Source organism: Alosa sapidissima, chromosome 1 (assembly GCF_018492685.1).
Source record: "Alosa sapidissima isolate fAloSap1 chromosome 1, fAloSap1.pri, whole genome shotgun sequence".
Lineage (NCBI taxonomy): Eukaryota > Metazoa > Chordata > Actinopteri > Clupeiformes > Clupeidae > Alosa > Alosa sapidissima.
Genome location: NC_055957.1, coordinates 31,595,616 through 31,611,961, shown reverse-complemented (window position 1 = coordinate 31,611,961; position 16,346 = coordinate 31,595,616). Strand labels below are relative to the sequence as shown.

General features: G+C 44.7%; 1 protein-coding gene across 5 annotated transcripts in view; it reads left to right on the top strand.

Moving 5' to 3' along the window:
* The first annotated feature begins 4,602 nt into the window (after positions 1-4,602).
* stk11 (serine/threonine kinase 11) overlaps positions 4,603-16,346 on the top strand; it is a 50,637-nt gene continuing 38,893 nt past the window's right edge. For 3 of the 5 annotated variants that reach the window (XM_042101595.1, XM_042100802.1, XM_042102378.1), the window contains exons 1-2: positions 4,603-4,782; positions 6,052-7,105. In XM_042101595.1, coding sequence (XP_041957529.1) covers positions 6,822-7,105 — 284 coding nt within the window. In that variant the 5' untranslated portion in view covers positions 4,603-4,782; positions 6,052-6,821. Of the gene's footprint in view, positions 4,783-5,125; positions 5,281-6,051; positions 7,106-16,346 lie in introns of those variants that run through there. The other 2 variants (XM_042099444.1, XM_042099976.1) reach the window with 2 other exon arrangements.

Below are 16,346 nucleotides of genomic sequence, written 5' to 3'. Positions count from 1 at the left end.
CTTTGGCTAGAAGGAGTGAGGGCAACACAGTGGCCCTTAGCCATGGGAACGCAGTGGCCCTTAGCAACGGGAATGCAGTGGCCCTTAGCAACGTTACATTGTGCCAATCCTGTGGTGTGTTGTGATCTCACTGCTGGAGGTTGGTGTTGTAAAGCCTTGCACATGTGCAGTTCTGCCCGAAATAGATGCCCGAGTTACGAAGTTCCCAAAAAGCGTTGAAATATGGGCGCCGAGTGGAGGGACGCCTAAAAGGACTTTGGGGGAATGCAGTGGGCTTACGGGAAAATAATAGCCTCAGCCAGACTCTGATTGGCGCATTCTCTTCACCCCTTCTGCCATGCTGAAATATACAAACTATTGCTATGCACTGATTCTGCTCTGCCAAGGAAATGTGAGGATTCCAGTATCTTTCTGCCAGGGTAATGAAGTGGAGGCAGTTAAAGGAGAATTCCGGACACAGTATCTTCACGAAGTTTAGCGTTTGTAGCCATCTGCTACTGGAAGAAACTGGAATCCATGCATTTCCACTGAATTATTTTTGGAATCTGATCCCTTATCATACCTGTTCATTCTTACTCGTCGCTCGACTTATCGTGACTAAATTCAAGATGGCTGCAAACGCTAAACTTCGTGAAGATACTGTCTGTATAAATCGTCTTGTAAGTAAACTACCAGTGCTTTTTCAAAGTTCTCAATGTCTGGTTTTAAATGTCAGGGCCCTCGGAAGTCTACCAATGAAGTGTGGAGATACATTGAGCCTCGTAAATGGGTGTAAAACAGTGATTTATTTGCATGGCTAGCCCGATGCCGAAGCACCACTATTGAAAAAGCTGTTGGTAGCATCGGCTAACTAGCGCCATATTTTGGAGTGCAGGGGACAAGCCGAGATGGGCTATGAGACATACGTTCACACTCGGTATCATGTTTCAATACACTTTAGGTCAATATCACACCGGAATTCTCCTTTAAGCTATGCACCAGCACTGTCTGTCTACATCAGAAGTCCTGATGACGTTTAGGCAGGTATCCAAATGATTCCTCATAGTTTGAATTGGCGTTTCGACATCTGCAACTCCAAAGGTCAAGCTGGTCTGTACCAGTCACACAATCCAACCAGGTCTAATCAAGCTCCAACACCTGTCCACACAGCATGGGGCATACCACAAAGCAAGATAATTGGCTTGAGCAGGTAACTTCAGGACAACCCTGATCTCAAAAGAACATGTCACTTTTAAAACTATACACATTCACTAAAATGTTCTTTTAGAAATCAGTGATTACTCACTCCAGCCACAGCAAAGGGAACTCCAGTCCGAACAGGAGAGCAAAAGAGAGTCAATCTGACAGACTTGGTGGAACACTGGTACAGCCCTGGGCTGTATTTCAACTATATGGTTTAGTAGCAATAATGGGTAAATTAACCCAGAGGAAGTAAACCTCATAGAGGAACCCTTGATTCATTATCCAAACAAAATAAAGTATGTGTATTATTTTACTCACCAGGAATTGTGGATTGACGAATAGGCTACACTGTCCCAAACTTGAGGATCGACAACATTTTACGATTAAGTTTATCAGACACCAATTTTATCCAATCGATTTTATTCAAAGCAACTAATGAGAAATAACTGTAAAAATATATTGACATTTAAAGTAACAGTTTAATGTAAACTCAAATAAATGTAATGTAATGTAATCATGCTATTATAGAATAATAATGACAATAACAATACCAAATTTCTATAACAACACAAACTTAAACATTTGCAAACTATGACTCATATGAGTTAATCTGACAGGATACCCTTACAAAAGTTAAATGTTTGAAGCAGATTTGCAGCAAACTTGTGGGTGATTTGTGGGAAACAATGAGTTCACTAGAAAATATTGCCAGAAGTTGGCCACCACACATAACCAATAATGGCAAACATCCAGTGAACTTCTGATTAACCTAATTTGCTTATAACATTGCTGCAAATTTGCTGCAACATTGCCAAAAGTTAACTGCACCTATTTTCAAATTTGCAGGAACCTGACATTTCTAGACAGACTAGTTCTTAGTCTGAAACATTCAGTCAGGGTATAACAGCAGTGTTAAAACAATTCAAACACTTCCATTTGTTTGTAAGTCTTCTCATACATACAGCGCTGCATGAGAGTCCTGGGCTGGCATGACCTGTCGTCCTGGGTGAGCTGTCAACTGCTCTCTCCTGGCAGGATGTATTGAGGTTAAGGGCCAACTGTCCAAGTGAGGGAATGGGGCTGGCACTGGGTCAAGAATGTATATGGGCTACTCTCTCTCTCTCTCTTTCTCTCTTGCTCTCTTTTCAGTGACAATGGGGGGGGGGGGGGGGGGGGGGGACTATTGTAGGGGGGTGAAGGTTGGGTGGTGCGCACCGGAGAGAGTTGGAAGGTACAGTGCAGGGCTGTAATCAGAACCTGCCGCTGCCATTTCCCAGGATCTACACTTGTTAAATATATCCCAGATAGGCCAGCTAAGCAGAAGCTGCCTGCCAGCCACTGTCCCAGTGACTAGTGTCATCCCTCTCCCCGCTGCCACTGCCACACACCATTTGTTTTTCTGGTGTGAGAGTGTGTGTGTGTGTGTGTGTGTGTGCAGGGAAAAGGAGGAGAGCAAGGGGGTCATTCATTAGATAGATAGATAGATAGATAGATACTTTATTGATCCCCAGGGGAAATTCAACTTAATAATCATGCAGACGGAAGTGTTAATGCTCAACTTGACTGCATTTAGGAGAGATAGTTAGTCTTCTTTTAGTGACATATTTCATTTGCAAAACCTGGCTATATGAAACTAAACTAAAATTAATTAACCTCTTGCAACCTCTTGATTTCTACCAGTCACAGGCCACTCACCATGCTGACAAAACAGTGTAATTCTTAAAGAAGCAAAACAGTGTAAAGAAGCATTGCCACTCTGTAGTTTGTAGCTGTCTGTAATGTCAATGCTTCACAGTCTTCTCATTTTCAAAAGGATTTTTGCTTCATCTCTCAACTGCTCACCTTGGTTCACCACCGGGTTTCCCATTACCACCCACACATTTGCAGCTGCCAACATCCATGGACTGGTTGTATATATTTAGTGCCTGCACCTAAGCAGCCAGCGGGACATGCTTTGGAAGTCAATAGTATAAAGACACAGGTTGATATACAACACCAGGGCCTTTGCTACATATGGGAACAAGTGCTTGCTTGGGAGTATCCAAGGGTGTGCTGGATACATAACCACTGTGTGAACTACAGACAATCCCGGTGGACTTAGATAGATAGATAGATAGATAGTCTTTATTGTCATTGACACTTTTTGCAAAGGTACAACGAGATTGAAAGTGCTGTCAACTCATGAGGTATACATAAGAACAATAATAAATAGTTTTAAAAAAATGCACATATATAAAAATATAAAAAGAATGTAAACATATATTGCACTGGTTATGAACAGGAATGGTTCTGTACAGATTTCACTGGTAAAAAGAACATTACTCCACCATAGAATTTGCACAGTGGGTTATTTCAAATTTGAAGAGTTGAGGGCCATGATTGCCTTCGGATATAAGCTATTTTTTAAGCGGTTTGTCCTGGTTTTCATTGTTCTGTATCTCCTGCCTGATGGCAAGAGCTGAAAGTGACAGTGACCTGGGTGTGAAGGGTCCTTTGAAATGTCTATTGCCTTCTTACGGCATCTGGAGGCGTAGATATCTTCCAGAGTGGGGAGGGGGCAGCCTATGGTCTTCTCTGCTGCCCTGATGACCCCGTGAAGCGCCTTCCTCTCTGAGGATGTGCAGCTACCGTACCAAACACACAGTCCATACGTGAGCACACTCTCCATGGAGCAGTGGTAGAAGGCGAGAAGCAGATTCTGGGGTAGACCGCTCTTCCTGAGAGTTCTCAGGAAGTACAGTCTTTGCTGCGCCTTCTTCAGTAGCTCCTTGGTGTTTGCGCTCATGTCAGGTCGTCCTCCAGCTCAATGCCCAGAAACCTGAACACCGGAACCCTCTCCACACAGGCCCCGCCGATGAAGAGTGGTTGAATGTCAGACTTGTTTCTTCTAAAGTCAATGACCATCTCCTTTGTTTTTGTGGTGTTGAGGAGCAGGTTGTTGACTGAGCACCACTCTGCCAGAGTCTGCCAGGCTTTCCCAAATAGAGTGATCAAATGGTCATAATTTGAAATAATGCATGGTGTGTTCTGCTAGTCATTCCCAGTGAATAAAAATGTCAGGTAGGGTTAGGCTAACTTGGGTTGCCATTCAGGAAGACACACAACATAATTAGGCTACTTTTAAAGGAGTAAGAAAATACACTCTCACCCTGCTAGCAAATATTTGCTATGAGAAAAACTCAGGTGAATTATTAGGCTACCATTTATGTTACTTGGTAGGCTAATAGCCTAGCCTATCCTCAAGGCGTTGTTCGCCCTTGTAGTAATTACTACAATGTAGTAGCTGTTATTATAAGCCAATTTGTAGGCTACTGTATGTTCTCGCATTGTTGACATTTGCCCCCGACCTCAACCAACCTCCCTTTTCAGGGAGAAGGCTGATACCCAATGAGAGAGTTGACGCACTGACGCTGGAGGTTGGCATTTGGATATATCAGAGCGAGGGGGGAGGTAAAAAAGATGGCGGCAGCCGTACAGCAGCTGCATTAGTAGAAGTAGATATTAAGCTAAAAATTATGCACACACTGACAACTTCATGTGGAGAAACAAACCCGGGAGAAGAACTCAAGCATCATTTCATTTGAATATCTTAAAACAAAGGTAGGTAATTACCATGACGGATTACATTTACCCCCCTATCCAGTGCAACTACCAGCGGCTAACCAGCACAGCAGTTAGCCTGGCTCAACTAGCCACTGTTACCTACCGTCTGGTCTTGACAACATAAACGTTAGCTGTCAGGCTACCTAGCTTACTTCGACTACCATACTTGAGACGGGTTAAATTCATCAGTTTAGCGTGCGGTGTGAACTTAGCTTAACATAATACCTGCGTATGCGGGTGAAGTGTAGAGTATCGGCAATTTGTGCTGTGAGGCGTGTTATCTCGTACCATTGCTGAAAATGGTTAGTTCTATACGGTACTGGAAGAGTTAACTTAACGTTTAAAGTCAACGAAGCGTGCCTGCCTCTGAGCACTGCAAGCCCGATGAAGCTAGTAACATATTGTCGGCAAATAGTGAATTTGACCAGCTAACGTTAGTCAGGTTTATGTCGACTAACTCTTGAGAGCTTTTGGATTTTGTTTAGTAAACATTAGGTGAGCGTAATGATGCTTTTATAATAGAAAGCTTCTCTACTGAATCTGTTTTCATTTGTTTAGCGAGGGTTGGAATGTCTGCAATGCATCCAGTTTGCTAATGAAACTAGCCTTGGTATTAGCTATTATAGCAAAATTATGTCCTTAATGATCCTGAAGAAAATGGGATATCCAAAGTGATAATTTGTGCTATAGTAATATAGATTAATACATTGATTCTGTTATCTGCTAGCTAAACATCGTAAACGTTAACCTTAGGCTACAGGTAACTTCCCAGGGCTCTGTAATGTCTTTCTTGATAACTCAGTGCCTAAACCATTTGCAGTCTCTTAAGTCATGTTTGATCAAAGTTGTCTTACGTTAATCCTAACTTGATTAACCGACATAGTTGACGTCAGCTAACATTAATGGTAACCTTAAAGTTAAGGTTAACGTTAAGTTACCATTGAATATGGGACGATGCTATGAGATCCGGGGATTAGCTAGCTGCTACAGTTTTGTTAGTACAGTGTACTGTAACTGTACGACCAGCTGCAGTTCTTAACGTAATTTTATTTGAATACTAACGTTTATTATTGAATTGGCATAATTTACTTGGGTATCCATTACTAGATTTACAACACGAGTGGTTAAACCTTGGTATGCGAGCTATTGCTAACCTTAACTAGCTAGTCAGCTAACATAGCTGGCAACAGACTCATTCATATGGCACTACTATATCCGTATTTTGTCTCTTGCATAGTGGACATCATTGTATCGTTGTTATTACAGGTATTACTGGAAGTTTTCTATGGAATGGATCAGCGGATGAGGGTTTATTGTAAAGAGGAATAAAATGCCCTGGCCCTGAAGTACCAAAGAGGAAGTTAATTTTTTTTGTGGTGCACCACTGCAGCCACGGTTTGTCGGTCCTGTAAGTGAATCGCCTTGGAGTCACTGATGCGCCTCTGATGTAGCAAGAACAGAGTGCTTGCCAAGAATCTCTAAACACCTGGGCTTTCTTACTAGTTTTGTACAGATTTGTACAGGAACGGTCAACTTGCCAAACCAGACAGGCTATCCCTGTGCTGGGCTTCTTATGGAGTTGACCCAGCAAAGCATGGGACTACATTCACTAGAATGCCAGATACCGGGTTTACATCACCTCTCAGTATAGGTCTAAGACTGCACCCAACGGGACTCACGACCACAGATAACTCTTAGTTAACGAGAAAGGACTTTGCTCTTTCCTTTTTTCTTCCTCCATTTCTTTGCACTGGACCTCTGGGGAAGTGTTGCTACCACTTGCCTTTGACTTATGCACGAGGAGGAGCACGAGCAGGTGATGTGTCCCACGTCCCAACTTAGACAACAGCAGCTCAGCACTTTCCCCTCCTCAATGCCCATAGTGTTTTTAAATTGAACTGTATTCCTGTCACGTCAGGATACACACACACACACATCCCCTGTAGCAGGCCGATCCTGCGGGACCTCCCCTTCCGTAGCAGCAGCAGGATCTGTAGCGGTGTGTGCGAGTGTCAGTTGGACCCGACGGCTGAAAGATGAGCGCAGGCGAGCTGCAGCACCTGGACTACCTGACGGAGGGCGAGCTCATGGGCATGGACGCCTTCATCCATCGCATCGACTCCACCGAGGTCATCTACCAGCCGCGCCGCAAGCGGGCCAAGCTTGTGGGCAAGTACCTGATGGGGGATCTGCTGGGTGAGGGCTCGTACGGCAAGGTGAAGGAGATGCTCGACTCGGACACGCTGTGCCGCCGCGCCGTCAAGATCCTCAAGAAGAAGAAGCTGCGCCGCATCCCCAACGGAGAGGCCAACGTCAAGAAGTGAGTGAGCAGGGTTTCCTCCTCAGAATGCACTCCTCTCTCTCTCTCTCTGTCTCTCTCTCTCTCTCTCTCTCTCTCTCTCTCTCTCTCTCTCTGCTCACTCACTTCTTGACGTTGGCCAAAGTCCCCCCAACAACACTTTCTGTCCTCCTCAGAATACACTCTTCTTTCTCTCTACCCTGCTTCTGCCAATGTGAAGACGTGAGTGAGCTTCCTCTGGCTCTTTCTCTTTTCGTCAGAATGCTCTCTCTCTCTCTCTCTCTCTCTCACCACCTCCCTTGCTCTGTCTGGCCAACGTCAGGAAGTGAGTTAGCTTCCCCAAACGTAGGCCTGGCTGACCTTGCTCCGCTGCCCCTGACACTTCCCCCTGCTCCACTGCTCCCCCTGTTCCTCATCTGTGAGCGGCCTGCAGTGGTGTGCATCCCTGTCACGCTCACTGTGCCTCTCTTCTTTACTCCTACCATTTGATTTCCTGTCTGCCTAACTCTCCCTCTCCCCCTCTCTGTCTCTCTCTCTGTCTCTGTCTCTGTCTCTGTCTCTCTCTCTCTCTCTCTCTCTCTCTCTCTCTCTCTCTCTCTCTCCCTCCAGAGTCAGCCCTCTGTCTCTGTCATCATGCTGTTCCTCTGCTCTTAGCCTTCACCCTCCTCCAGTTTCTTTAACATGGGAGCTAGCTAGGACACTATAAAGATGGGCAGATTAGGGGAATGTTTGGTTCTGATGCGGCTAGTTCAGCAACCTAGATTAGGAGGATGTTTGGTTCTGATGAGGCTAGTTCAGCAGCACCCTAGATTAGGGGGATGTTTGGTTCTGATGATGCTAGTTCAGCAGCACCCTAGATTAGGGGGATGTTTGGTTCTGATGATGCTAGTTCAGCAGCACCCTAGATTAGGGGGATGTTTGGTTCTGATGAGGCTAGTTCAGCACCCTAGATTAAGGGAATGTTTGGTTCTAAGGCGGCTAGTTCAGTTCCTCAGACTTGATTTCACCTGGCATTGTTGTCTATAACGATGACATCTTGTGTGTTCTATTCTGAACATTTGATAAGCATGGCTGCAGCCAAAACTACACATAAACATGTTAAACATGTTTGGACAAGAATTGAAGTAAAGTTAGGCAACTTTTCTCTGCATGGACCTTGTTCATGTGACTTATTGTTCTTATTGCCACTCTCACCTTTCCTACACTCCATTTAGCCTCATCCTCCTCTTTTGGTGGAGCTGCTTGGGTTTTGTAATCACATGCAACACTTTAATTAATCTGTGTGTGTGTGTGTGTGTGTGTGTGTGTGTCTGTTTTCTACCTCTGGTTGTGACTTGTGAGGTGTGATTTAAATATGTGGCCTATGTTTGAAAGTGTGATACTTCTACTGTGTGTCTAACTACTGTGCTGTGCACGAAACGAATGTTTGGAGGTGTGTGTGTGTGGTGCCTAGGGCTCAGACTTTATATAGCGGAAGAAGGCTGACATGGAGTTGCCAATGATGACTCACAAATTGTAGGCCTGTCATGTTGCTCAATTTCAGAGTGTGCAAGCAGTTGTGGCTGAAACCAGTAAACAAGTAGCCTTAATGAATAAAGACGTAGACCCCAGTGCATGTCTTGGCAGGGGTGGTCCAGTGAAGGCTTGGGGGTCTTTTTTCACTTGGATTGGCTGTCTTGAGAGATGTTAGAAGCCAGAAAAGAGTCATGGTTTGCCTCTAGGTGTGTGTATGTGTGTGTGTGTGTGTGTGTGTGTGTGTTTGTGTGTGTGTGCGTGACAGCGATACTGGGGTACACTCAGTCCAGGTTTATTAGACAGCGATGAAAGGAGAGCTCAGGACCCGTCATTGGGATAACAGTAGCCTAGATGAGAGGATTGCAGTAGTGGGCAAGTGGTTCAGAAACAAGAAGAAGTTGTGTGTTTGCTTTTTAGAGTCAGTGCATGTGTTGTAGGCTAAACAGAAAGGCAGACAGGTCCACAGAATTGGCCATATTTGGATAAATCGCCTCCATTTTTCCTATTTGGATAAATCGCCTCCAGTTCCTTCTGGTGGGTTCACTTCTGACTACACTGACCATAGACTACTCTGTACTTTTTAGTTCCTTCGGATGACTTCACTTTTGACTAGGCTTTCACAGCCCATGCCTGGCATGATCCAAGGTGGTGCGTGCGTGCATGCGTGCATGACAGCAATACTGGGCTACACTCTCTCCAGGTTTATTAGACAGAGATGAAAGGAGAGCTCTGGACCCGTCATTGGGATAACAGTAGCCTAGATGAGAGGATTGCAGTAGTGGGCAAGTGGTTCAGAAACAAGAAGAAGTTTAGAGGTAGAGAGGAAAGGGCTGCACCTTTTTATTCTAAATTCAATCAGCCATTTGGACATAGGTAGAAAAAAGTATTCAAACCATAATGACCTGTAGGAATGAGGGCTATATTGCTGTCCCCGCCAAGTTCCTTTGCTTTATATTCTTGTGTTATGAGTGGTAACTCATTAACAGCATTTCAAATGTGCCCTAACTTCACAAGCTTAGATCTTACTACAGGACATGGTGTTTTACACCTTACTGCAGGAGTGTTGTTGCCGTTGTGTGCTCAGGTTCCATGAACATGGGAGAATCTGCTACTTGCTTTTTCCCCCTTGAAGTTCTATTTCATTAATCTTTATAGCCTTTATTTGACGGGACAGTGAAGAGAGGACAGGAAATGAGGAGTTGTGTTCAGGAAATTACCTGACAGATGTGCACATTAATCCGTGTGCACGACCTCCTATGACAAAATGTACAAACTCACTTGGACCCTTGCATTCTTGAGGATGCACAAAGTAGGCCTAGACTATACCAGTGGCCTCCGTCTGAGTGAGGAATAAAGTAGGCCTAGACTATACCAGTGGCCTAGTGACCAGGTGACCACCGTGACACTGTAGGCTTAGACCAGCGGTTCCCAAACTTCCAGCACCTACATCTTGACCCGGCCCGCGTACCCCCACCATTCGACACATAAAACGTAACACATTCTATTGACGCATTCCGGGCATCATGTTTAATTAGTCGCCTTACATGATCACAAATAACAAAATGTGTTATGTGTCTTTAAGCTCTTACACTAGAAAAAATGATGTTATGAAACACAAAGAACAAAGAGATCATAGGCTTAAGTAAAAAAAAAAAACGTTTTTAACACCTTTCCGACATTGCCCTTTTCATCTAGTGTACCCCCTAGTGGAAGCTCGCTTACCACCGGTGGTACACGTACCACAGTTTGGGAATCCTTGGCCTAGACTATTAACCTGACTCGCCAGATTAATTCCGTTCTGCCTAGCTTCACTCACATCCATCTGGGATCGCTTCCGTTGAGGGTGATTTCGGCATAGATGTGACGTAGCGTAGAAGCGACTGTGAGACTGTTCTCAGCGTCACAGGTTCGCTTTGATGTGAGTGGTTGAAGTAGCACATCAATAGATGACGTACAAGTGGCTTATCCAATCATATGCAAGAATTTTTGATGAGGCCCAGCCTTCTCCAATGGATCGATCCCAGATGGATGAGTGGAGCTAGGCGGAATGAAATTCATCTGGTGAGAGTCAGGTTACTAGACTATACCAGTAGCCTAGACTATACCAGTTGCCTCCCTCTGAGTGAAGAATAAAGAAGTCAAGAAAGGAGGGAAGGAAGCAGAGCAAGAGGGAGGGTATGTTATGGTATCGTGGCACAGGCAGGGTTGTGTTTTAGTTCAGTTTAGTTCACTTTGGTTTTGTTTATCATGTTGATTTCTTTCAACGACACTGTATAAAATGCATTAATCACAAACCGTGAAGAGATGCTTTGTGTCAGATTTAGCTACTCACTGACTTCCATCTGCTGTCCCTGGGCAGATGTAGAAAAAATATCTGAAATCACCAGTATACATGGGACATACTACACATATTGGCACACACACACACACACACACACAAGAATACGAAATAGCATGGCAGAGTTAGTAGTCTGACCTGGTCATTCACAGTGCTGCTTAGTGTTGGTATTAGTGTTGGTGTTGGCGTTGGCATGTCCCTGGCACGTCAACCTGGGCACACACTGGCTCGGCTCGCATTGCGCAACGTCCCTCCTGTTTCCATGGTGCTGCCTCTGGAACTCCAGACATGACCCTCAGGCAGCGAGGAAGAGACGAGGGGTCACTATAGGGACAGCAGACTCGCAGAGCACAGGAATGAACAGAGACAGACACAACGCTGCAGGGGTTCACTCACTCACTCACTCACACACACACACAGACAGAACACTCTGGAGGTCCCACAAAAACACACACCATGCCTAGAATAGAGACATAACACTGCACGTCTCCCAAACATACACGCACACACACACTACAGACATAACACAGCAAAGCTACAAACATAACAGTAAGATTAGAGTCAACACTCTAAAACGACAGGTCAAGCACCGTGTGATAAACGCTACATATGTAGCACTGTAAATGCCAGGCATAAGCACGATTCCAGAGCCAATGCACTACAGGAGAGAGAGAGAGGGAGATCCTGGGAAATGGCAACAGCAAGCACTGTACCCTCCACCTCTGGTGCGTACCACCCAACCTTCGCCCACCATCTAGCCTCCCCATAGTCACTGGAGAGGGAGAGAGAAGCAGGTCCAAACCTACACACAGATTCAGTATCATTTAGGGATGCACAATATATCGGCGGCCGATATATTTTTGGCTGGTAAGTGAAAAAATGCAAATATTATTATGCGGCCAATGGTTTGCGCTGATATTTTTTTAAAGCTCTAATTTCCTGTACGGCCCGTCTGGCTACACTGAGCTACTTGTGCTTGGTTGGCTATACTTCTTCCTCAAAATAATGTCAGTGGTGTGGAGTATTTCACCATTCTAACAAGATCTGTGGATCTGCGTTGAATCTGTGCATCCCAAAATCCTCTCGTGTATGATCCTCCGTTTAACCTTAGCAGAGCGGAGCTCAGCCTACCTAGAGCTGTTTTGCGCTGGTGTGTTTGCACCTTACCGTGCTGGTCAGGGGAACAAATAAACAAACTCTTCGGTGGGACGAGTAGATAAGTAGGCCTAGTTCTAAGTTGTATTTTAGTATTATATTTGCATTTCGTTCACTTGGGTTTTGTATTATTACAGAGAAATATGCTAACCATTCCTGCTTCAGTTCCAGACAGGTCATCATAATAAGTTATTAAAACCTTTGGGGCTAACCCCTTTCATTTCTGCTACAGCAGATTGTGCGCAACAGAGTAGACGGACATAAGATACAGTCTGAGGAGTTGCAGCTTTATTTAGTTACCCGCAGTTGAAACTAAACATAAGTTTACTTTGATTTGGTCGCTATAGCTTTTTTTCCAGCTTAGCTGTTCTGTCCATGATCTGCGTTGAGCGTTTACTCCATAGATATGAAAACGATTCATACACTGTCACTGGCCACTCACTCGCAATTCACTGACGTCAGGTTCACTTAAAGGAGCCACACATAGGGCTAGGCTACTGCTATTTTGTTGACTGCTGTACCATTGAGGACTATTATGAGTTCAGTCCATCATTGGTGGTAGGTAAAATTACTGCCATTAAATGATGCTTATTAAATGCTGTCCCCAATTCAATTTTCACATTTTTTTTTTCAAGAGTAATATCATATCGGTATTGGCCACAACAAACCAATAAATATTGTTTATCGTTATCGGCCCTAAAATTCCATATCGGTGCATTTCTAGTATAATTAGGAGACCATTTGCAATGCTACCTGCATACCACAACAATTCAAAACAGCATGACAGACAGGACATGACACTAGAGAATTTAAAGCACTGAGCAGCAGGGCTAAAACAAGAGAACTAGACTCCTCCAAACCCTGCCTGACTGAGGGAACTATGTGAGCAGTGTACTTAGTCCTTAAGACCCAGCCGCACTAGGTAGGCTAGACCAGGGTTTCTCAAACTATGGGCCGTGGAGACTGCTGCGCAATTGATCAAGGAACTGCGGACTGACTGAAAAGATAAACAAATGTTTCTGCAGTCAAGAGGAAATATTTGCTAATTTGGTGTCATCAAACATACAATTAAGTGTGGTGGTATGAGCGTTCATTCAATACAGACGTGTGCGCGTCTGCGTAAGAGAAACCGAAACCACTCGATTACGTTCGTAGCTCCACTATAACCTGTTCGAAGGCTTCAAAGTAATGACATTTAATAAAACGACGTGTATTATTGCAACTTCCATAAAAACTCAGCAGAGAGACTGGATAATACACTGTCTAGCATTGAGTATTGTATAGTCAAATTTGAATATAATGTGGCCAAAAGCTATAGCCTAATTATTCTTCCTATTAAAGATCTTCAGATCAGTGATTTTCGCCTAGCTGCTCCGCCGATTACCATACACAAAAACTGGTATTGTGTTTCCTGAATCTTTAGACATTCAAATGAAATCTCATTAAACAGTATGTAAATATTTTCTCCATTTACCTACCAGTGTATGATTCTTGCATTGGGAAAATATCCCAAAATAATGGCACTCATATAATTGCTGTACAGTATTTCTCTGGAAATGCATGGATTCCAGTTGCTGCTACTGGAAGAAACTGGAATCCATGCATTTCCACTGAATTATTTTTGGAATCTGATCCCTTATCATACCTGTTAATTCTTACTTGTTGCTCGACTTATCGTGACTAAATTCAAGATGGCTGCAAACGCTAAACTTCGTGAAGATACTGTCTGTATAAATCGTCTTGTAAGTAAACTACCAGTGCTTTTTCAAAGTTCTCAATGTCTGGTTTTAAATGTCAGGGCCCTCGGAAGTCTACCAATGAAGTGTGGAGATACATTGAGCCTCGTAAATGGGTGTAAAACAGTGATTTATTTGCATGGCTAGCCCGATGCCGAAGCACCACTATTGAAAAAGCTGTTGGTAGCATCGGCTAACTAGCGCCATATTTTGGAGTGCAGGGGACAAGCCGAGATGGGCTATGAGACATACGTTCACACTCGGTATCATGTTTCAATACACTTTAGGTCAATATCACACCGGAATTCTCCTTTAAGTGTTGAGTGTTGTAAATGGAAGGATCAGTAACAGTATGTGAGCCTTGTATATCTGTGACCTTGTCCATGTAGACCTGTCACCTTGTCCATGTCGTAGGGCTGGGGGTAAACAATTATTTATTAAACGATTAATCGGGCGATTATTTTATCGATTAGTCGACTAATTAGACGATTAATCTAACAATCTAAGATTAATGAAGAATCTTTCACAAATCTTGTCAAAGTTGTTTGGTGTAAGGTGGCCATTAGTTGACATTGGCAAACTAGCATACTGAATCATGATACTATAAGCTGGCTAACGTTAGTCTAATGTTATGTATTTGACTCGTAAACGACCACAGCATGAGTTAACGCTAACTAACGTTAAGTCGTGACTCGTGAGTTAGCTAACGTTAGACAGATAATGTTAAAAGCTACTGCAATCTGCTTGCTACTGTTCGCTAAATCTAGCAGCTGTTCAGCAGCTGGGGCTGCCCCCGTTTCAGATGCTCCCATTGCTGTTGTGGTATGCCAACTCCATTTGGCAAAGACCTTTTACGTTTGGGACTAAATTAGTATTCCCATACCTTCGATGATGTAGGGTGAGCTGTTTTTTAGGACTTTTTCTTTTATTGGGGCTTTTATTTGGGCTTTTTGCAGGTCTTTATTGGGAATTCTGTGAGAAGGTTGCTGTTTCGTCCTCGATTCTGCAATGTTTTGGTCTCCCACACATGTGTGGCGAAGCGTCGACACAAAAAATATGACGTCGACGTAATTGCAGTGTCGACTTCATCGACGTGTCACTACAGGCCTACCATGTAGACCTGTCACCTTGTCCATGTAGATCTGTTACCTTGTCCATGTAGACCTGTTACCTTGTTCATGTATACTTGTCACCTTGCTTTCCTTGCTTTCTTTTCAGATTCAGAACTGTGTGTGTGTGTGTTAGTACGCATAAAAAATAAAGTGCACACACAGGCATGCACAGAGGGCAGTGCAGCAGCCAGTGGAGTGTACACACAGGCACACACGCGGATAAGGGCAGACACGCTCTAACAGATGTAGCAGTAAGCATCAGCATGGCCGTCGCTATTCAGGGCCTATTTTTGGCCCACACAGAGCCGCAGTCTGCGCTGCAGGCCCACAAATCGCTGACTCCTCTCTGCCACTTTGTCTTGCTCCCTCTCTTTCTCCAACCTCTCCCTCTCCCTCTCCCCCTCTTTCTCCAACCCCCCTCTCTCGCTCTCTCTCGCTCTCTCGCTCTCTCTCGCTCTCTCTCTCTCTCTCTCTCTCTCTCTCTCCCTCTCTCTCCCTCTCCAACCTCTCCCTCTCTCTCCCCCCCTCTTTCTCCAACCTCTCTCTCTCTCTCTCTCTCTCTCTCTCTCTCTCTCTCTCTCTCTCTCTCTCTCTCTCTCTCTCTCTCTCTCTCTCTCTCTCTCTCTCTCTCTCTCTCTCCAACCTCTCCCTCTCTCTCCCCCCCCTCTTTCTCCAACCTCTCCCTCTCCCCCTCTTTCTCCAACCCCCCTCTCTCGCTCTCCCCCTCTTTCTCCAACCTCTCTCTCTCTCCCTCTTTCTCCAACCTCTCTCTCTCTCTCTCTCTCTCTCTCTCCAACCTCTCCCTCTCTCTCCCCCCCTCTTTCTCCAACCTCTCCCTCTCTCTCTCTCTCTCTCTCTCTCTCTCTCTCTCTCTCTCTCTCTCTCCAACCTCTCCCTCCCCCCCCGTTTCTCCAACCTCTCCCTCTCCCCCTCTTTCTCCAACCCCCCTCTCTCGCTCTCCCCCCTCTTTCTCCAACCTCTCTCTCTCTCTCCCTCTTTCTCCAACCTCTCCCTCTCTCTCCCCCCCTCTTTCTCCAACCTCTCTCTTTCTCTCTTTCTTTCTCCAACTTCTCTCTCTTTCTCCAACCCCTCTCTCTCTCTGTCCCTCTCTTTCTCCAACCTCTCTCTCTCTCTCTCTCTCTCTCTCTCTCTCTCTCTCTCGTATTTCAAAACAAAACAAATAGCCATAATTGTTTATGCTGTCTCAGTCCTGTTAATGCCATGTTGTTTGTTTCTCCATGCACAACCAGCTGCGTGCGTGCACGACAGCAATACTGGGGTACACTCTCTCCAGGTTTATTAGACAGTGATGAAAGGAGAACTCTGGACCCGTCATTGGGATAACAGTAGCCTAGATGAGAGGAATGTTTTGTGTATAGGCCTTGAGAGAATAAACAGCTCCTCTA